The 17404-nt window shown below is 33.5% G+C and overlaps 1 protein-coding gene across 10 annotated transcripts in view; it reads left to right on the forward strand.

Moving 5' to 3' along the window:
* LOC146919537 (pleckstrin homology (PH) domain-containing protein) overlaps positions 1 to 17404 on the forward strand; it is a 56240-nt gene that overhangs the window by 529 nt on the left and 38307 nt on the right. For 2 of the 10 annotated variants that reach the window (XM_085712963.1, XM_085712965.1), the window contains exons 2-23: positions 542 to 645; positions 867 to 1001; positions 1101 to 1151; positions 1382 to 1476; positions 1555 to 1672; positions 2081 to 2182; positions 3510 to 3698; positions 3786 to 3946; positions 5203 to 5373; positions 5737 to 5829; positions 5934 to 6255; positions 6358 to 6462; positions 6553 to 6648; positions 8395 to 8462; positions 13307 to 13427; positions 13506 to 13700; positions 13787 to 13990; positions 14098 to 14207; positions 15026 to 15122; positions 15221 to 15319; positions 17069 to 17230; positions 17312 to 17386. In XM_085712963.1, the coding sequence (XP_085569089.1) occupies positions 542 to 645; positions 867 to 1001; positions 1101 to 1151; positions 1382 to 1476; positions 1555 to 1672; positions 2081 to 2182; positions 3510 to 3698; positions 3786 to 3946; positions 5203 to 5373; positions 5737 to 5829; positions 5934 to 6255; positions 6358 to 6462; positions 6553 to 6648; positions 8395 to 8462; positions 13307 to 13427; positions 13506 to 13700; positions 13787 to 13990; positions 14098 to 14207; positions 15026 to 15122; positions 15221 to 15319; positions 17069 to 17230; positions 17312 to 17386 (2873 nt within the window). Of the gene's footprint in view, positions 1 to 541; positions 646 to 866; positions 1002 to 1100; positions 1152 to 1381; positions 1477 to 1554; positions 1673 to 2080; positions 2183 to 3509; positions 3699 to 3785; positions 3947 to 5202; positions 5374 to 5736; positions 5830 to 5933; positions 6256 to 6357; positions 6482 to 6552; positions 6649 to 8394; positions 8463 to 13306; positions 13428 to 13505; positions 13701 to 13786; positions 13991 to 14097; positions 14208 to 15025; positions 15123 to 15220; positions 15320 to 17068; positions 17231 to 17311; positions 17387 to 17404 lie in introns of those variants that run through there. The other 8 variants (XM_085712964.1, XM_085712966.1, XM_085712967.1 and 5 more) reach the window with 6 other exon arrangements.

The raw sequence follows: 17404 nt of genomic DNA on the forward strand, positions 1-17404 counted from the left end.
TACACAGACACCGGACTTCACACATTGACATTGGTAATAATTTGTGCAAATGACCAAATTTAATGTAATCACAAGTGTCACTGTTGTCGGACACCGGATACGCCTATGCTAAAGAGATTTGTTATCTAGTGGTTTCTTATTCCAAACTAAATTTGCATTTGCAGGCATATGTATGCATACATTATAAGTAGAGAAGTGATACTTTGACATCAAAAGATTGATGTCAAATACGGTGTCCTTTTATTTTTATGTGTATTTTTGAAATGTTTGTAAGTTGTAGAAGATGAAAAGTAGCACAGAGATAGATATGAACATATAAGTATATGTGTATCTTAGCCACATACGGTGTCTGTATTTTGATGTTAAAAAAACACAACTGTTATAAGTTTATATGTATCTTAGTCACAAATTATTGAGAGATTCATTGAGTTTATGGATGTACATTTGTGTGTTTTTGCTTTTTATTTTCTTCACATCAATTTTTTTGAATGTATCTTTGATGCTTTTTTTTCTTCGTCTCTAAAACTGAACTTTGAAACAGGTGATGTAGAGCTGAAGAATATGCAGCTGAAACCGGAGGCTCTAAATGCTTTAAAATTGCCAGTGAAGGTTAAAGCAGGTTTTCTTGGATCAGTGAAACTTAAGGTTGGTGGGGCATTAACTTCTTTCTTAGAAATTTAGGAGTATAATGTATTGAATCTGGTTATATGCAGCGGAATGATCTAGATTCCTTTGTTTCTTATTTTGAGTGGTTATATTTATGGATATAGAATGTTTCTATTGTTCACTCATTGAGCAAACTATTTAAGTAGCATATTCCTTTCTCTATAAGTGGTGTTCATATTTGATGTTTGTATTTTATCAAGGTTCCATGGAGTAAACTTGGCCAAGATCCTGTTTTAGTATATTTGGATCGCATTTTCTTATTAGCTGAACCTGCAACACAAGTTGAGGGATGTAGTGAAGATGCTGTCCAAGAAGCTAAGAAGAGCCTAATACAGGTAATAATATGTAGGAATTAGGCAAAAGGTTTTGTTCGCTTTTTTACATAACAATTTTATTTGATGATGAAAAATTCATTCCTTTCCTTTTGCAAACAGGAGACGGAATTGAAACTGTGGGAGAAGTCACAACAACTACAGTCAGAAATGGTACGAGCTTTAATTCAGTTGTTTATGTCTTTTTTTTTTTGAATTAATAGGATGTTTTCAACTTAGGTGGTTCCATCTATATACCCAAGGTTCTGCAAAACTGCTTGGTTTCTTATTTCTATACATGCTCGAATGACTGCGGCCTAAAATATTTGAATGACTGCATACACGTTTCTATGTGTTCAGGAATAATTTGTATTAACTTGTTGATCTTTTTGTTTATTTTTAAGAATAAGTCGTGGTTGGGATCCCTCATCAGCACCATAATTGGAAATTTGAAGCTTTCAATTTCTAATATTCACATCAGATATGAGGACAGTGAGAGGTAAAGGAAAATTCAAATAAATTAGTTGTCTTACAGATGTTTATATCTTTCACCAGCCTGATATGTTCTGTCTTGTAGCAATCCAGGGCACCCATTCGCAGCTGGTGTTAGTTTGGACAAACTCTCGGCTGTGACAGTTGATGATAGCGGGAAAGAGACTTTTATTACTGGAGGTGCACTAGATCGCATTCAGAAGGTTCTATTTTATCTTAGTATAAAATAATTTGGTTGCAACAATGAAATCCCTTGGTCCTAATTTAGATGCTTTATAATTTGATGAAATTCTGAACATCTTGCATTATGACAAAGAAAGGTTAGCTTAAATTTTTTATATTGATTTTTTCTTGCTCGAGAGTTAGAACCAAGAAGCTTATTTCGTTGTTCATAGTCTTTAATTCTATTCACTTTTTTTATTGGCCTTTTTTAACGATCTTATTACTTACCAGTACTGAATTACTGAGAGTTGTAGTTAAATCCATCATTGCAAAACGAAAAATAATTTTAATTTAGAGTCCAAAATGGTCATTGTCTTTCACTTTCCATAACTATATCATATCTCTAGTTCTTTTGTTCTTAATGTCTTTTGTCCTCGTCACTTTTGCAGTGTGTTGAACTTGATCGGCTTGCAGTTTATTTAGATTCAGACATTATTCCATGGCATGTTGACAAAGCATGGGAAGATTTACTTCCTTCTGAATGGTTTCAGGTGTGTACGGTGGATATTAGAGTGAATAGTGAAGGCTGAGTTTATGACGATCCTTTTATCCGTTATCTTTTGTAGTTCTTTTCTGTCAATTTATACTATCTATTAAAGAAGTTATTGAGTTTACAGTAGCGAAGATACTATCAGATAAAAAAAAAGTAACGAAGATACTATATTTGCGGTGAAGGTTGGAAGTTTTCACCCCTAGGGGTGGGGTGTTCTATATTACTACCTTCCCATCCTTATTATAAGAGAATTTTCCGAGATTTTTTTGGTCTTATTTATAAGAAAATGTCACAATTTTTAAGGGGTGTGTATTTATTTCTTAAAAGACTTTTTTTACCCTCATTTCAATGTTTGTCTTTTTAATCTTAGTGGTTGTATTTAATGTCACAATTTCTCATGAGGGTATATTTGTAAAAATATTCAAAATTTTTACAACCATTCATAACTCCATTAGCTTCGATGTTTTTTGATTTTTCTTCTAAGAACAAGGACTAGGGAGAGTATTATCTTATGGCAAAGTAGTAGAGTACTATAGTGAGTTTTGTACATGGTATGTATTAGGTTTTTACATTGCGCCGTACTCATTCTTACAAATACGACTTGTAAGGGGAGGGTGGCACTAGTGCTCAGAGGCACAAACGAATCCTTTGGTACTTTTACATAGGTAGAGTTGGAAAAATAAAGCGGAGACCCTCTTTCAGTTTTGCCTAGGATTTCTGTGGTTAGAATATAATATAATATAATATAATATAATATAAAGATGTATAACAGAAATCTTTTATGTCTTTGTATTATATTAGACATAAAGTTAAGGGCTCCTGACTAGTGGTTTGAGAGTAAAAGTTTTCAATTTACAATTTTGGATGTAAAATATCAGTTCGAAATATTGTTTACTTTTTGCATAAAATAGTTGCATACTGGGTGATTTGTTCGCAACTCAAAATTCTTAGCTTACCCAGGCCAGGGTTAATTAAGAGTTATTAAAGCTATTCTCAGGTTCCTTGCTTAGCATTGTATTATTATGGCTACATAAGACAAATCACACGAGAGAGTCTTGCTAGGCTTGGGGAATTGTAGGTGTCGGGGGCTTTGGAAAGAAACATTCGTAAATAGACAACTTCCAGGGATGTGTATGATGTAATGTTATTTGGTTTGAATGGGACAACAAATATTTAAAGCAGAGCAGGTGCATTTTGCCCCTCTGAAACGAATGGATTATTTGACTTCTTTATAGGTGGCTCGCGATTTTCTCTTGTCATCACGATTTTATTATTACTCCATCTCTCCCTTATTGTTTCTCATAGAGATTCTCATAAAAAACCAGATATTTAGTTTTGGCACTAAAGATGGGAAACCAGCGGATACTTTGTCGCAAAAGCACTCATATATTCTGCAACCGGTGACTGGGAAAGCGAAGTACTCAAAGCTGCATTCGAGTGAAGTTGCTGATAGCAAACAACCTTTGCAGACGGCTGTGGTGAATTTGGATGATGTTACAATCAGCTTGTCTAAGGTTCATTTGATGCTTCTTTTTTGAACATTTTGTTGCGTGTGATTGTTATTATTTTTGGGGATAATCTTTGTATTTCTGTCTTTGCAGGATGGATACAGTGATATGATGAAATTAGCAGACAACTTTGCTACATTTAATCAGCGTCTAAAGTATGCTCATTTCCGTCCACTGGTACCAGTAAATTCTGATTCCAGGTCTTGGTGGAAGTATGCTTACAGAGCTGTATCTGATCAGATGAAAAAGGCAAGGTATTTAAACACATTCCGACTATGTTCACAGCCTCATGCATTAGTTGTCAATTGCTAAGATTTGTGATTGCTAGTTACTGTAATAGGGTTATAACTTGCATAAGTAGCCTGCAGTTTAATAATATAATTTGTAATCAAACAAGACTAGTGGCCAGTAGTTGACTAATCTATATACTCGTTTCACACTGTTGAGAACTCTTGTGTCAACTAGAGATGATATCAGGCCTTATTCTAGATCTGTTTTGGGCCATGATCTATGTTGCACCACCCGTATTTGTCCACACTCCATATATACCCCCTTATGGGCACGAAGGAGTGTGTTGACTGTTGAGATCCCTGTTATTTCACCCGCATTTCATGCTTAAGATGACAGAACAGTGATTGGGCAGCTAATCCTTTGGAAGGTTCTGACAGCAGTAAAGGCTACTTAGGAAGAAGCAAACGTGGTCATGGGACAGCTTCCCTCTTTCTGTCTTGAGGATAATGGCATTAGAGTTATCGAATAGCTCATCTGTTGTCAAGCGGCGATACCCTTTGTCTGACTTGAAGACAAGACAAAATTTAAATGGGGTGGTATTGATTGGCTTTTGATTTGAATGGAATCATGACAACCTAGTGTGCAGTACTTGCTCCCAAATGTCCAGGCCTCCAGGGCCTATTTAGAGTTACCTTAGTTAGGAAATAGGAAAGGAGGGAAGAGGAAGTTAATGATAGAGATGAGGAGGAAGGTTACATATAGGAAATGGAGGACAGACACTCCCATTTCTGTAATAGTTTCTTTTCAATCTATGTTACTTTTCTGTCAATGTTACAATTTTGTTCATCTATTGAATTGTGCTCTTATCAGAAGCAAAGTAGACAAACACTCACTTGCACTATTTAGTCTCATGTAATGTGTGATAAACTCTTTGTGTTCAGATGACAAATTTCATGTGGTTACTGGTACCTCCTACTAGATTTTGGAAGAAGGGGAAATTTTATGTGGCTTTCAGTTATCATTCTTCTGTCTATTTAGCAACCTAAATTTTATTCAGCTAATGTACTGTCTTATAAGGTGAATAACTTGTTTTAATGTTTTCATCAAACCAAACAGCCACTTGAGTTCTTGTTTCTAGATTCAGAATACTGTGTCGACCTTTGTAGATATCAATATTATAGCTTTGTGGGACCTAATGATGATAGTTGATCTTTACTTATCATAGTTAGATGTTTGTATTTCATTACCTCTTGAACTAAGGTTATTTTATTTCTGTCAGTGGAAAAATGTCGTGGGAGCAAGTTTTAAGATATACAAGGTTACAGAAGAGATATATCTCTCTCTATGCTTCACTGCTTAAGTCTGACCCCAGTCAGGTGACAATTAGCGGAAACAGAGAGATTGAAGACCTAGACCGTGAACTTGATATTGAACTTATACTGCAATGGAGGTATATTGTTTATTCTGGGATATTTGTTTGGCATGCTGATATTAACATTGATAATTCAATCAATAAAATGTTTAATATTTGATAAATATTGTTTATGGCATGTATGATTTAAAAGTGAAAACTATTAAAACAAACTTGTATAAAAAAGCTATTAAAGGATAAATGTGTATATGTCATTCTTTGTCCCCTTGACTTTGTGAGCATTAGATATTTCTTTCTTCCCTAGCAATTGTACTAACTTGGAATCTGCATATTTGGATTGAACTGAAAGATTCACACATATGTGTGGAAGCTATGTTTGACATTGGAACGTTCTTGTCTATTCTTCAACCTTGAAAAATCTATGTTTATTGGTGTTTACAGAATGTTGGCGCACAAGTTTGTGGAGAAATCAGCGGAATCAAATCTTAATGCTAGGAAACAGAAAGTGGGGAATTCTTGGTGGTCATTTGGATGGTGTGGAGTCTCTTTTAGAAATACTTTCATATTTCAGCAATTAAATAATGGATTTTACTTGAGTTTTGGCTGTGCTGCTCACCTATAACCACATACATTCTCAGGACCAGTAATTCTCCTAAAGAGGAAACCGAGGAATTCAAATTCAGTGAAGAGGACTGGAACCAGTTAAATAAAATGATCGGGTATAAGGAGGGTGATGATGGGAAATCAGCTGTAAATAGCAAGGCAGATGTTGTTCATACTTTCCTGGTAGTTCACATGAATCACAATGCTTCAAAACTTATTGGGGAAGCAAACGAGCCTGTAGCAGAATTATCATGTGAAAATCTTAGTTGCTCAATAAAGCTTTATCCGGAAACTAAGGTTTTTGACATTAAGTTGGGTTCATATCAGTTATTATCACCAAAAGGTCTCCTTGCAGAGGTTTGAATTTTTTCTTAATGATTGGTGTGAATTTTTTTGCCTTTTGATTTTTGTAGTTGCAAAATATGTGGTATCATGAACATTTGTTTGACATCCTTTCAGAGTGCAACCTCCAATGACTCATTAGTTGGTGTCTTCAATTATAAACCTTTTGACGACAAGGTGGACTGGAGCATGGTGGCCAAAGCTTCTCCATGTTACATGACTGTATGCTGTTTTTCATTTGGTATCCTTTTTCCCCGAGATTTTATTTATTTGGTTTAATTTTTTACTGATTTTTCTTTGGCATTTGAACAGTATATGAAGGAAAGCATTGATCAAATTGTGAAGTTCTTCAAAAGTGATACTGCTGTAAGTCAGACCATTGTGCTAGAAACTGCAGCTGCCGTGCAGGTACTATTTAACATCTCTGCTTTTTGGAGTTTTGTTAACCGGCAAAGTTATAACTAAGATACCTAGGCTCAGTATATTACATAAAAAGTTTACGAGACAGTTGGACTTTGTCATGGACATAATTGTTTCTCTCCAATCAAATGCTCCAAAGAACTGCAGAAATCCAAAAGTTTCATAATGCGACAAAACTTCTGCCTCCTTTTTACCAAAGCCTTGAATTCTAACCTTACAAAACTAGTTGAAAGTCTGACAAACCTAAACTTCATCAGAAGCCACAAGGTGTTCCATAAACAGGCGTCACCTTGTGATTATAGAACAGGTGCTTACAGGTTCTTAACTTGAAAAGCACATCAAGAAAGAGGATGTAGAGGAGAGTTGTGGCCTACTGACATGCAACAGATCAATTGCGTTGATCCTATTATGTACTTCTGTTCAAACAAGAGACTTCCCTTGAGAAGGACGGATAGGATCTGCCTGATGCCAGTTTTTGGTTAGGAAATTATAAGGGACAATCATTTAATGGCAGTTGTAGGAAGCTTAATAGCAGTTATTACTTATTAGATGGTTATGATTGGAAAATAACATCTGAATTTTTATTAGTATATATATAATAGGGTTAATTATGTTTTTGGTCCCTACAAAATTGCGACCTTGTAAGTTTAGTCCTTACTTAATTTTAATAGCATTTTTAATCCCTACAAAAAAAATTTTACTTATAATTTAGTCCCTGCTAAAATAAATTTTGTTTAATTATCCTTAAACTCTTAAATTTTTTAACGATTTTTTTTATACAAGTTTAGAACACTATGAAAGGTTCATTTACTAAAATCTATAACTTTTTAACATGAAATAAATTAAATATGAATTTTTTAAAACGAAAAAAGTTTAAGATATAAGTAACAAAAATATGGACGTAGAAATCAAATTTTTGCGATATTTTTTTCGGAGGACCTTTAAATAACGTTCTTAACACGCTTGTAAAAAATTGTTGAAAAACTTAAGAGTTTAAGCATAAATTAAACAAATTTGGATTGAGTAAGGACTAATATTGAGTGAAGAAATTTTTTGTAGGGATTAAAAATGCTATTAAAATTAAGTAAGGACTAAACTTACAAGGTCGCAATTTTGTAGGGACCAAAAACATAATTAACCCTATATAATACTATGATATGGTAATATCAGAAGAAGGGGGAAGAAGGTTGTCATTTTGACAGAGAATACGCTCCGTAGGATTCTTAGTCTCTGGTACAACAAGCGTGTTAATGCAACTTGTGTAATAGGAGAATTAGTATCTGGGACAACAATTGTATTCCTATATTTTTTGCAATTTGGTGTTATCAAGGACCTTTGGATTTAGTTAACTGATCAGGATTCAGGAGGAATGTGGTAGCAATTGGAAGAAGGAATTACTAGACACAAAATTAGATCAATTCAAAATACAAACTCTCCTATCTGGATTGATACTGATAGTGGCTTAGATGAGTACAATCAAGTAAAACCAGACTCGATTCCAGCTTACTAGCTTCCCTGTGCTTCAAGTCTACTGAAAGATTTATTGTGTTTTGTTCACATTTTCATTTGTAATTTTTTCCCTCCCAGATCTGTTCTCTCTTTATATTGTTATGTTTCTGTGTCTTTTCTCAATATATTTCGTATGCGAATTTATTTTTGTCTTGCTGGAGGGTTCCACTGTTAAATCTTTTGTGAAAAAAAAAAGTTCTAATTGGTTCGTATCATTTTTCGTAGATGAAAATTGATGAAGTTAAGCGCACTGCCCAACAACAAATGAACAGAGCATTAAAGGATCACGCCAGGTGACTTTACTTTTCATGTGGTCTTCTAACTATAGAAACAGAGCCTATGGTGCTTGGGCAGGAAACAGTTGTATACTATTGTTGAAGAATGACAATAGGAAATTTCGTTGTTACGATGCTTATTAGATGTTGGTAATTGAAAATGAGGTTGATTTAAATCACACTTATAATAAGTAATAGTAACAAATGATACACAAATGAAATGAGCGTTGGACATGATAATATCCAATACAGCTATTTGACTCTTACTCAAAACATATACAAAAAATATAGGATATATGTTTATAGTTAGATTTAAATCACACTTATAATAAGTAATATTAAGAAATCATGCACCGATGAATTGTGTTGGATTGGATATGATAATATACAATATATTTATTCTACTCTTGCTCAAAACATATACAAAAATATAGGATACATGTTAAAAAGATCTGAAGTGCGTGTGGATATGCTTCTTCTGCTGCGGCTGAAACTTTTAGATTGTGTAGAATGGCTCTAGGTGATTCTGATTGTGGTGGTTTAGGCAGGGAAAGTTGCTGGAAAATTTTCTGGAAGAGGTAGTAGTGACTAGAAAAGTATCCAAATCACGTGGGAAATGCACCGCCAAGAATATATTAAAAATAATGCACATGAAGAAAACTTGGTACAGAAAATTGGTTGTAATATGTGGAGTTTTAGACTTTGGGCTGCTTAGCAATGGAATACCGACGGGATAATTCATGGAGGATGTTGCTGCTCTTATTCTGTGTTGAATTTATGGGGTTTTAAATAAAGGAGGGAAGAGAAAGAATTGAAGACTTAGAATTGTGATTATGGTTTGGTTGTTTGATTACAAAAGTAATAGGCCAATTACCCAAGTATATAGGAGAAGAGAAAAGAAAGGCCTTGAAGGGACAAGGGAAGATGCTGATGGGCTTAAGAAACAAGGCCTTCAATGTAATTCAATTTTCACATTCAAAGCAAAAACATCCGTCGGCTCTACACTTTGTTGGTGATTTTTGGGGTTTGTTTGAAGAACCTAAGAATTTTAATTTGAGATTTTTTGGGGGTTTTCTTTGAGGAAGATGATATGGATAAAGAGGATGATTTTCTTGGTTTCTTCTTTGATGAAGATGACGAAAGTTGATGAAGAAGATAAAGAATAGGATGAAGAACCCGGCTAATTTTTATTTGGAATTAACATTAATTAAAAATATGATTCGCTGAATACGAGTTTTACCCCATCAACATTGTTACAAACAACATCTAACAACCCCCGTTTTTTTTTTAAATGGAGTTAAATGGGAATTAAAAAAACGGACCATGATGTGCAGGTTTTTGAGACTTACAGGACCAATATGGGAAAATCAACTTAAAGGACTAATCCAGGAGAAAAATCGAACTTAAAGGACCGCAGGTGTAATTTTCCCACAAAAAATTGAAGATGGAAAAGTGTTTTTAGTCTCGTACCAGATATTTTCCATAAGTCTCTAACTATAATTCTCAGTTCTAGGGAAGCTAAATGTACTGAAGGTTTTATTAAGAGACATTATTGAATGCATAATTAAAATATGGAACGAGATTATTTTTTGGGGAAAGTCCCAGTTTAGGCTTATTTTTCTAGGACTACCATAAGGACAAGTTGATTTATTGGGGTAATTGTGGGGCTAGACTGTTTTCTCTGGGATAGCTTTGGCCAAGGACAGATCCAAAATTTTTAGAATGTAGTTAATATGTTTTTTTTTTTGAGAGGATATACACGGGCGGATCCAGAATTGAATTATTAGCGGGGAAAGATATTATTTTTTGAAGGTAGTAAGACAAAAAATTGGCGAAATAAATTACACAAATTACAACATATATATTAATGGTAACAAATTACAACATATATATTAATCGTAACAAATCGTCAATCACTTTTTTCCTTGTGTAGTGATGTTCATATTTTAGTGAAATTTAACTTTCTACTTATAATTCAAATAACATCATAAAAATGATAAAATATTTTAAATGAATGTTAATTCAGAGTAAAAAATCTCAATCCAAAAATGTGTCTCATTTTAGCTTAGTGGGAGATATTCAACTCAATGGGTTTCACCTCACAAGTTTGATTCCACTGTGTTTGTTTCTACGATTTATGTTGTTTATATTATTCTTTGAAAAAATTAAAGAAAAAAAAGCAAAAGTTGAGAGTTGAACTTGGGACAACCAGGTATGAACACTGAAGCTGCACCACTAGTCCATAGCATCATAGTTGATGATATTTTGTAATTGAACATATATATTATATAATATTGGCTTTGCATAAAAATAAAAAATAAAGGTATGGGCTGGGCTGGTGTGGCAATAGCCACACCCAACCTCACACACGGGCGAAGGGCTTCACAAAGATGGGGTAGCATTGGCTACCCCAAATGATTTTTTTTTTTTTGAATATTTAACTTAGGTATATATGTAGCTACCCCATTAAGATATTATTTGGCTACTCCAAATAATTTTGTTGGTTAAAACAGAGATATTATAAAAATATTGATAATCAATTTAGTTTAGTGTCAATTATGGATAAATTTGACTTCTAAAAACTCCTTAGAGCTCAACTTTTATAAGTAACACTAATGTTAACTTCTATTTTCTTTGTCACAGTTTCATTAAATATGAGTAAAATTAATTAAGTTTCGTATATTAGTATTTCATTTTTTTTTTCTTTATATTTGGCCCCCTCGTAAAAATAGTTCTTGCTTCGCCGCTGCTCACACAGGTCCGCCCCTGGATATACAGTTAATATGTATTGTGGGTGTAAGATTTTTTTTTTTCTGCATATACATTGAATTATTCTTTATCATTATGCTACTTTATTGTATTACTTTTAAAATATCTCGACAGATATTTACATGGTGAGATGTGATTACATGTATGTGTTAATTGTTCTTACTAACAATATCAACCAATTTAACTCTATTAAAAGTATAATATATTATTATTTTTAAATGAAAATATGTAAAAATATGTATTATAACATATAAGATATAATAAAATGTCATAATGTATTGAATTGTATATATATAACATATTAAAGTGGATTCAACGAGAGACCATGAATACTATTGTATTGCCTCAAACAATTTTTGTTGTGTTTTGTCAAATTTGCTTGTGAAGTGGAAAAAATATTTTTAGAGTATTTACTCGTATAACATTTGTATATCTCATGGAACAACACTTCACATATTTTTCTGAAAAGGAGCCCATCTTATAAGTGTCAAGCATACATTTTTATGAACGGTTGAAATATTACTGAGGCACTTGCCCCCACATATTCGTGAATAGCTCCGTCCCTGAGTGGGGCCTAGGAAAGGAGAGTAGATCTTGCCAAAGACTAGATCTAACCCTTAATTATACTAAAACTTGACTACTATTTCTAATTAAATAAGGAAACTAATCATGATAACAACTAGATGCCGAGAGATAATCTAAGATATTTCAACATAAGGTCAAGATATTACAGGATATTTAAAATAAGAGAAGGGATCCATTGACTCCAAGAGTAAGTCTCTAGAGTTACTCTTAATCTTGACCCTCAATTTTAATATTAATTAATGGTCATGATTAATTATTAATAATTCTTATGGTGAGATTTTTCTACATCCTCATCACACCCTAAATATTCGACTGGAAAACACCGAATGAAGACGACCATATCTTCATAGTCCTCCTGATACTAAAACTTGACTACTATTTCTAATTAAATAAGGAAACTAATCATGATAACAACTAGATGCCGAGAGATAATCTAAGATATTTCAACATAAGGTCAAGATATTACAGGATATTTAAAATAAGAGAAGGGATCCATTGACTCCAAGAGTAAGTCTCTAGAGTTACTCTTAATCTTGACCCTCAATTTTAATATTAATTAATGGTCATGATTAATTATTAATAATTCTTAATGTGAGATTTTTCTACATCCTCATCACACCCTAAATATTCGACTGGAAAACACCGAATGAAGACGACCATATCTTCATAGTCCTCCTGATGACAGAACTTTCTCTATTCCATGTTCTGAGAAATCGTGGTTGGGCCTAACACAACCCCACAAAACCGGCTTGTGAGGTGAGGATTGCCCCCACTTATAAACACATAGTCAGGCCATCTCCTAACCGATGTGGGACTCTTAACACATGTATCTCAAAGGATTAGGTTATTATAATTTCACAGATGTAATTAGGTTATTCTTGATATACCTTTTTTGATCAACGTGTAGTGCATACCTATTTTGAAGAATAACCTACATTTTGGTATGAGCACACATCATACAGATATCTGAAAAGAGTAGGGGAATCAGAAAGAAAACATATCAATAGTGATCCGTTCTAAGATCATTGATGCAGTTGGCTGTGATTCATTGTTAATATTAAGGCCATTCATTAACTTGTAATAAGTTTTGACTGAAAAAAAATCTTTTAATAAAGGAGTGATTCATTTGTTACAATTGAGAGGAGAAAGGAGTGATTCGTTTAATAAAAAAATTGATGCAGGCGGCTGTGAGTTTAGAGAGAAAGGAGTAAAACATCCTCACCATAATATTATTAATAATTAATTAAGACCATTCATTAATATTTTAATATTAAGATCAAGGGTTATGATTTGGAGAAACTTTAGAGACTTACTCTTGGAGTCAATGGATCCCTTCTCTTAAAATAATAATAAACATGATCCTAGATTTTATGGATTTTTTTGTTGCCTTCTTGTTCGTGTACATATCCGTAAACAAAAGGTTTGTTGTTGAAAAACTTGTTTTTTGTTTTGTTTTTGCAAATGGTTGAAAAGCTCCTTGCTAATTTTAGCTGTTGCTTATTTATTAGGTTTTCATTGGACTTGGATATTGCAGCTCCCAAGATTACCATTCCTACTGATTTTTGTCCCGACAACACCCATGCTACAAAGCTTTTATTGGACCTAGGGAATTTGATGATTCGAACACAGGTCGGTACTCCTGATAAGTTTTAATGTATTTATTTGGACTTTTTTAATCTTTTAAATTTTTTTGTTAACTGTATGCAGGATGACCATCAAAAGGAGTCAGCCGAGGATAATATGTACTTGCGATTTGATTTGGTTTTAAGTGATGTGTCTGCATTTTTGTTTGATGGCGACTATCACTGGAGCCAAGTTTCTCTGAATACATCCACCCATTCTAGAACTCGTGATTTCTACCCTGTTATTGACAGATGTGGAGTTATTCTGCAACTTCAACTGGTAAAGTTTTTGGCATTTGGAAATGTTCGTTACAGATCTATCTCTTTTATGAAAAGCATTTTAATTTTATTTGTCACTATGACCAGATTCAGTCAGAGACTCCTAATTATCCTTCGATGCGCCTTGCTGTGAGGCTTCCAACACTGGGCTTTCATTTTTCGCCTGCTCGGTATCATCGACTGATGCATGTAATAAAGATCTTTGAGGAGGGTGATGGTGAGAGCTCAGAGTTTCTTCATCCTTGGAATCAAGCTGACCTAGAGGGGTGGTTATCTCTTCTGACATGGAAGGTAGGGGCTTCTTTCATCCCCTTTGGCTAAGCTCTTGGTTATTTTTGTTGTCTATGTTTCACCATCATCTGATGTCCTATATTCTGTGTCCAATAAAAATGTAATAGGGTGTTGGAATTAGGGAAGCTGTGTGGCAGCGGAGATACATCTGCTTAGTTGGGCCTTTTCTTTATGTACTTGAAAGCCCCGACTCAAGATCTTACAAGCAGTACACCAGGTGCAAAAGCTTTCTTTCTCATGTCTTGTTATTAGTCCACGTATGTAAAGTTTGATTTATTAGATGTTGAAGCTGATAAGGGGTCTTTGCACGTTGCACTTCAAAAATAAAAGAAAAAGCTGTTTACATACTTATATACTATTGTGTAAAATCTTAGTCTATATATGCTATTAGTATTTATAAGGGGTAGCTGTCTTTTTGCTTTTTATTTTCAATCAATTATGTGATTCGTTGTTTGAATTTTGTTTAGAATTCCAGTTAGTTACTTCAAATTATTATATCTGTCATGGTAGCATTTAGCAAGTTATCATATGGATTAGGCGTATTCTAGAATGGTTTTTACGTCGAGTTTTATAATACTTTTATAGCGTTCCCTAATTTTTGGTGAAATAACTTTTATAATTTCACCAAAATGTTGTTTCATAACATGAGAATATCTTTGATACTTGGAAGGAGTTCAGCAGTCATTATTTCCCTATGAGAATATAATTATTATGTTTGTTTTCACCTTTGTATGGGTTTAAGCTTGCTCAGCAAGCCTTTTTTGCTAGTTTCCTTGCTGCCAGGCTGGCATCAATTAGTTAGAAGGATCTGCCAGCTTGCACTGGGAGTTACACCGGTCTTTGGTCTTTCTTCACACGGAAAGTGTAGGACAAGTGCTACATGAATACCAACATGAGATCATTTTTTCTGATTACTTATTATAGTCGTTTTTCTTAGTCAATTTTAAAGTATGTGCTTGAAGTGTTTCTTTAATCAGACATCTGAATCTTAGCTTCATATATGTTCTTAACGGCCTTTGCAATCTGATTGTATAGCCTACGAGGGAAACAAGTATATCAGGTTCCACCAGAGTTTGTTGGTAATGTAGAGCATGTTTTGGTTGTTTGTAGTCCTTCACGACCCAATAATAAGGTAATCATCATCATCATTTTCTATCCAGGCATTAGATCTTTCTGTTATTTACATGAAGTTTTGAATGTCTGTTAATAGCAATCGCTAAATGGGTGTAGGTTGTGGAGGATGCAAATGCACTGATTTTACGCTGCGAATCTGAGGAGTCAATGAAAACCTGGCATAGTCGCATACAAGGCGCTATCTATAATGCATCGGTTTGTTGGTCTTGAGTTCTCTTTCTTTGTTTCTGATGAAAATAGTTTTCAACTTGATGTGTTTTCATTTTAAAAGTGATTGGCAAAAAATTATTTGTATGTCTTGCAAGTATGCTGTGTCCGTGTCTAAAGTCTATTTCTGATATCAAAGTGATGATTATGATAGTAGTTCCGTGATTGAGTATTTACAGGCTACACCTACAGTAGTTAAATTACTACTTTTAACTGCTGTCGCAACTGTCTGTTACAGAATTTGTTACTAGTTATATAACAGAAGCATGCAGTTGATTATACGAATTAGACTGCGATCGGTAAGAACCTAAGGTGGGGAAAGGCTGGACCAAGTCTAAATCAACTAAACCTGAGATACACAACAATTAATATAGGAGTACGAAAACATAAATGGACCGGATATTAATACTGTTAATACTTACTAATTTTTAACCAGGAAAGCATTTGAAATTTAGTCTTTGATTTACTTTAATAGTTGAATTTTGGCTTAATAGCAGTTTTGGCCCCCTATGTTTCAAGAAGTTGTGATTTTGGCCCCCTAACTAAAATAATTCGATTTTGGCCCCCTATGTTTTGCCCCCTTTGCACTTTTGGCCCCCTAGGCCAATTTTGACCAAGTCAATGCTGACGTGGCGCCACATGTGTACTTTTTTTATATATTTTTTAATTATTAAAAAAATAAAAAAAATACTTTTTAAATTTTTTTTTGGGTTAATTATGTTTCTAGTCCCTATAAAATAGCGACCTTGTAAGTTTAGTCCCTACTTAATTTTAATAGCATTTTTAGTCCGTAATTTTGTTTTTCTGCACTGAGTATTAGTCCCTACTCAATTCAAATTTGTTTAATTTATGCTTAAACTCTTAAATTTTTGAACAATTTTTTGCAGACATGTTTAGAACATTACTAAAAGTTCGTCCGCAAAAAATTATCGCAAAATTTGATTTCTACATCCAGATTTTATTACTTTTTATCTTTAACTTTTGTCGTTTTAAAAAATTCATATTTAATTCATTTCATGTCAGAAAATTCTAAATTTTAGTAAACGAACCTTTCATAGTGTTCTAATCTTGTCTCAAAAAAATCGTTCAAAAATTTAAGAGTTTAAGGATAATTAATCAAACTTTGTTTTAGCAGGGACTAAAATTATAAGTAAATTTTTTTTTATAGGGACTAAAAATGCTATTAAAATTAAGTAGGGACTAAACTTACAAGGTCGCTATTTTATAGGGACTAAAAACATAATTAACCCTTTTTTTTTTTAATTAAAAAAATAATTTTTTTTAATTAAAAACTATTTTTTTTTTTATAATTTTTAATTAAAAAAATATAAATAAAAAATAAAAAATTTACACACGTGGCGCCACGTCAGCATTGACTTGGTCAAAATTGGCCTAGGGGGCCAAAAGTGCAAAGGGGGCAAAACATAGGGGGCCAAAATCAAATTATTTTAGTTAGGGGGCCAAAATCGCAACTTCTGTAAACATAGGGGGCCAAAACTGCTATTAAGCCTTGATTTTTCGGTGTTTTTCCATTATTAAGCCTTGATTTTTCGGTGTTTTTCCATTTAATTGACTGGTTTTGGTTACAAAGAAAATATTTTTTTCATTATTTCATTTTTGGATAAATAATGCTCATAATTTGTTGTTAACACCCATTGTTTGATTGAGTGTATTTAGTAGAGCACACCGCTAGAGTTTTCTAACAGTAAATGCTCATATTACACTGTACTTCTGCAGAATACTGATCCTATTTCTGGTCTAACGGAACCTTCGTCAGATCATGATGATACTGAATCAGAACATAATAATCAGGATGTCATTGATGTATCAATTGCGGAAAGATTGTTTGTAACAGGTGTTCTTGATGAATTAAAGGTTTGCTTCAGTTATAGTTACCAGGTTAGCCTTTCTGTTGCTTTTTTGTTGTATAAGTTTCAAATCTGAATTTCACCTGTATTAAAAATGTGCATCGTGCTGCAGTCTGATCAGAGCTTAATGAAGGTGCTTTTAAATGAAGAGAAGCGTTTATTTGAATTTCGAGCTATAGGTGGTCAGGTAAAATAGTTCGTTTGT

The sequence above is a fragment of the Medicago sativa genome, chromosome 5 (assembly GCF_051527215.1).
Source record: "Medicago sativa cultivar Bolivia chromosome 5, Bolivia_mono, whole genome shotgun sequence".
Taxonomy (NCBI): Eukaryota; Viridiplantae; Streptophyta; class Magnoliopsida; order Fabales; family Fabaceae; genus Medicago; species Medicago sativa.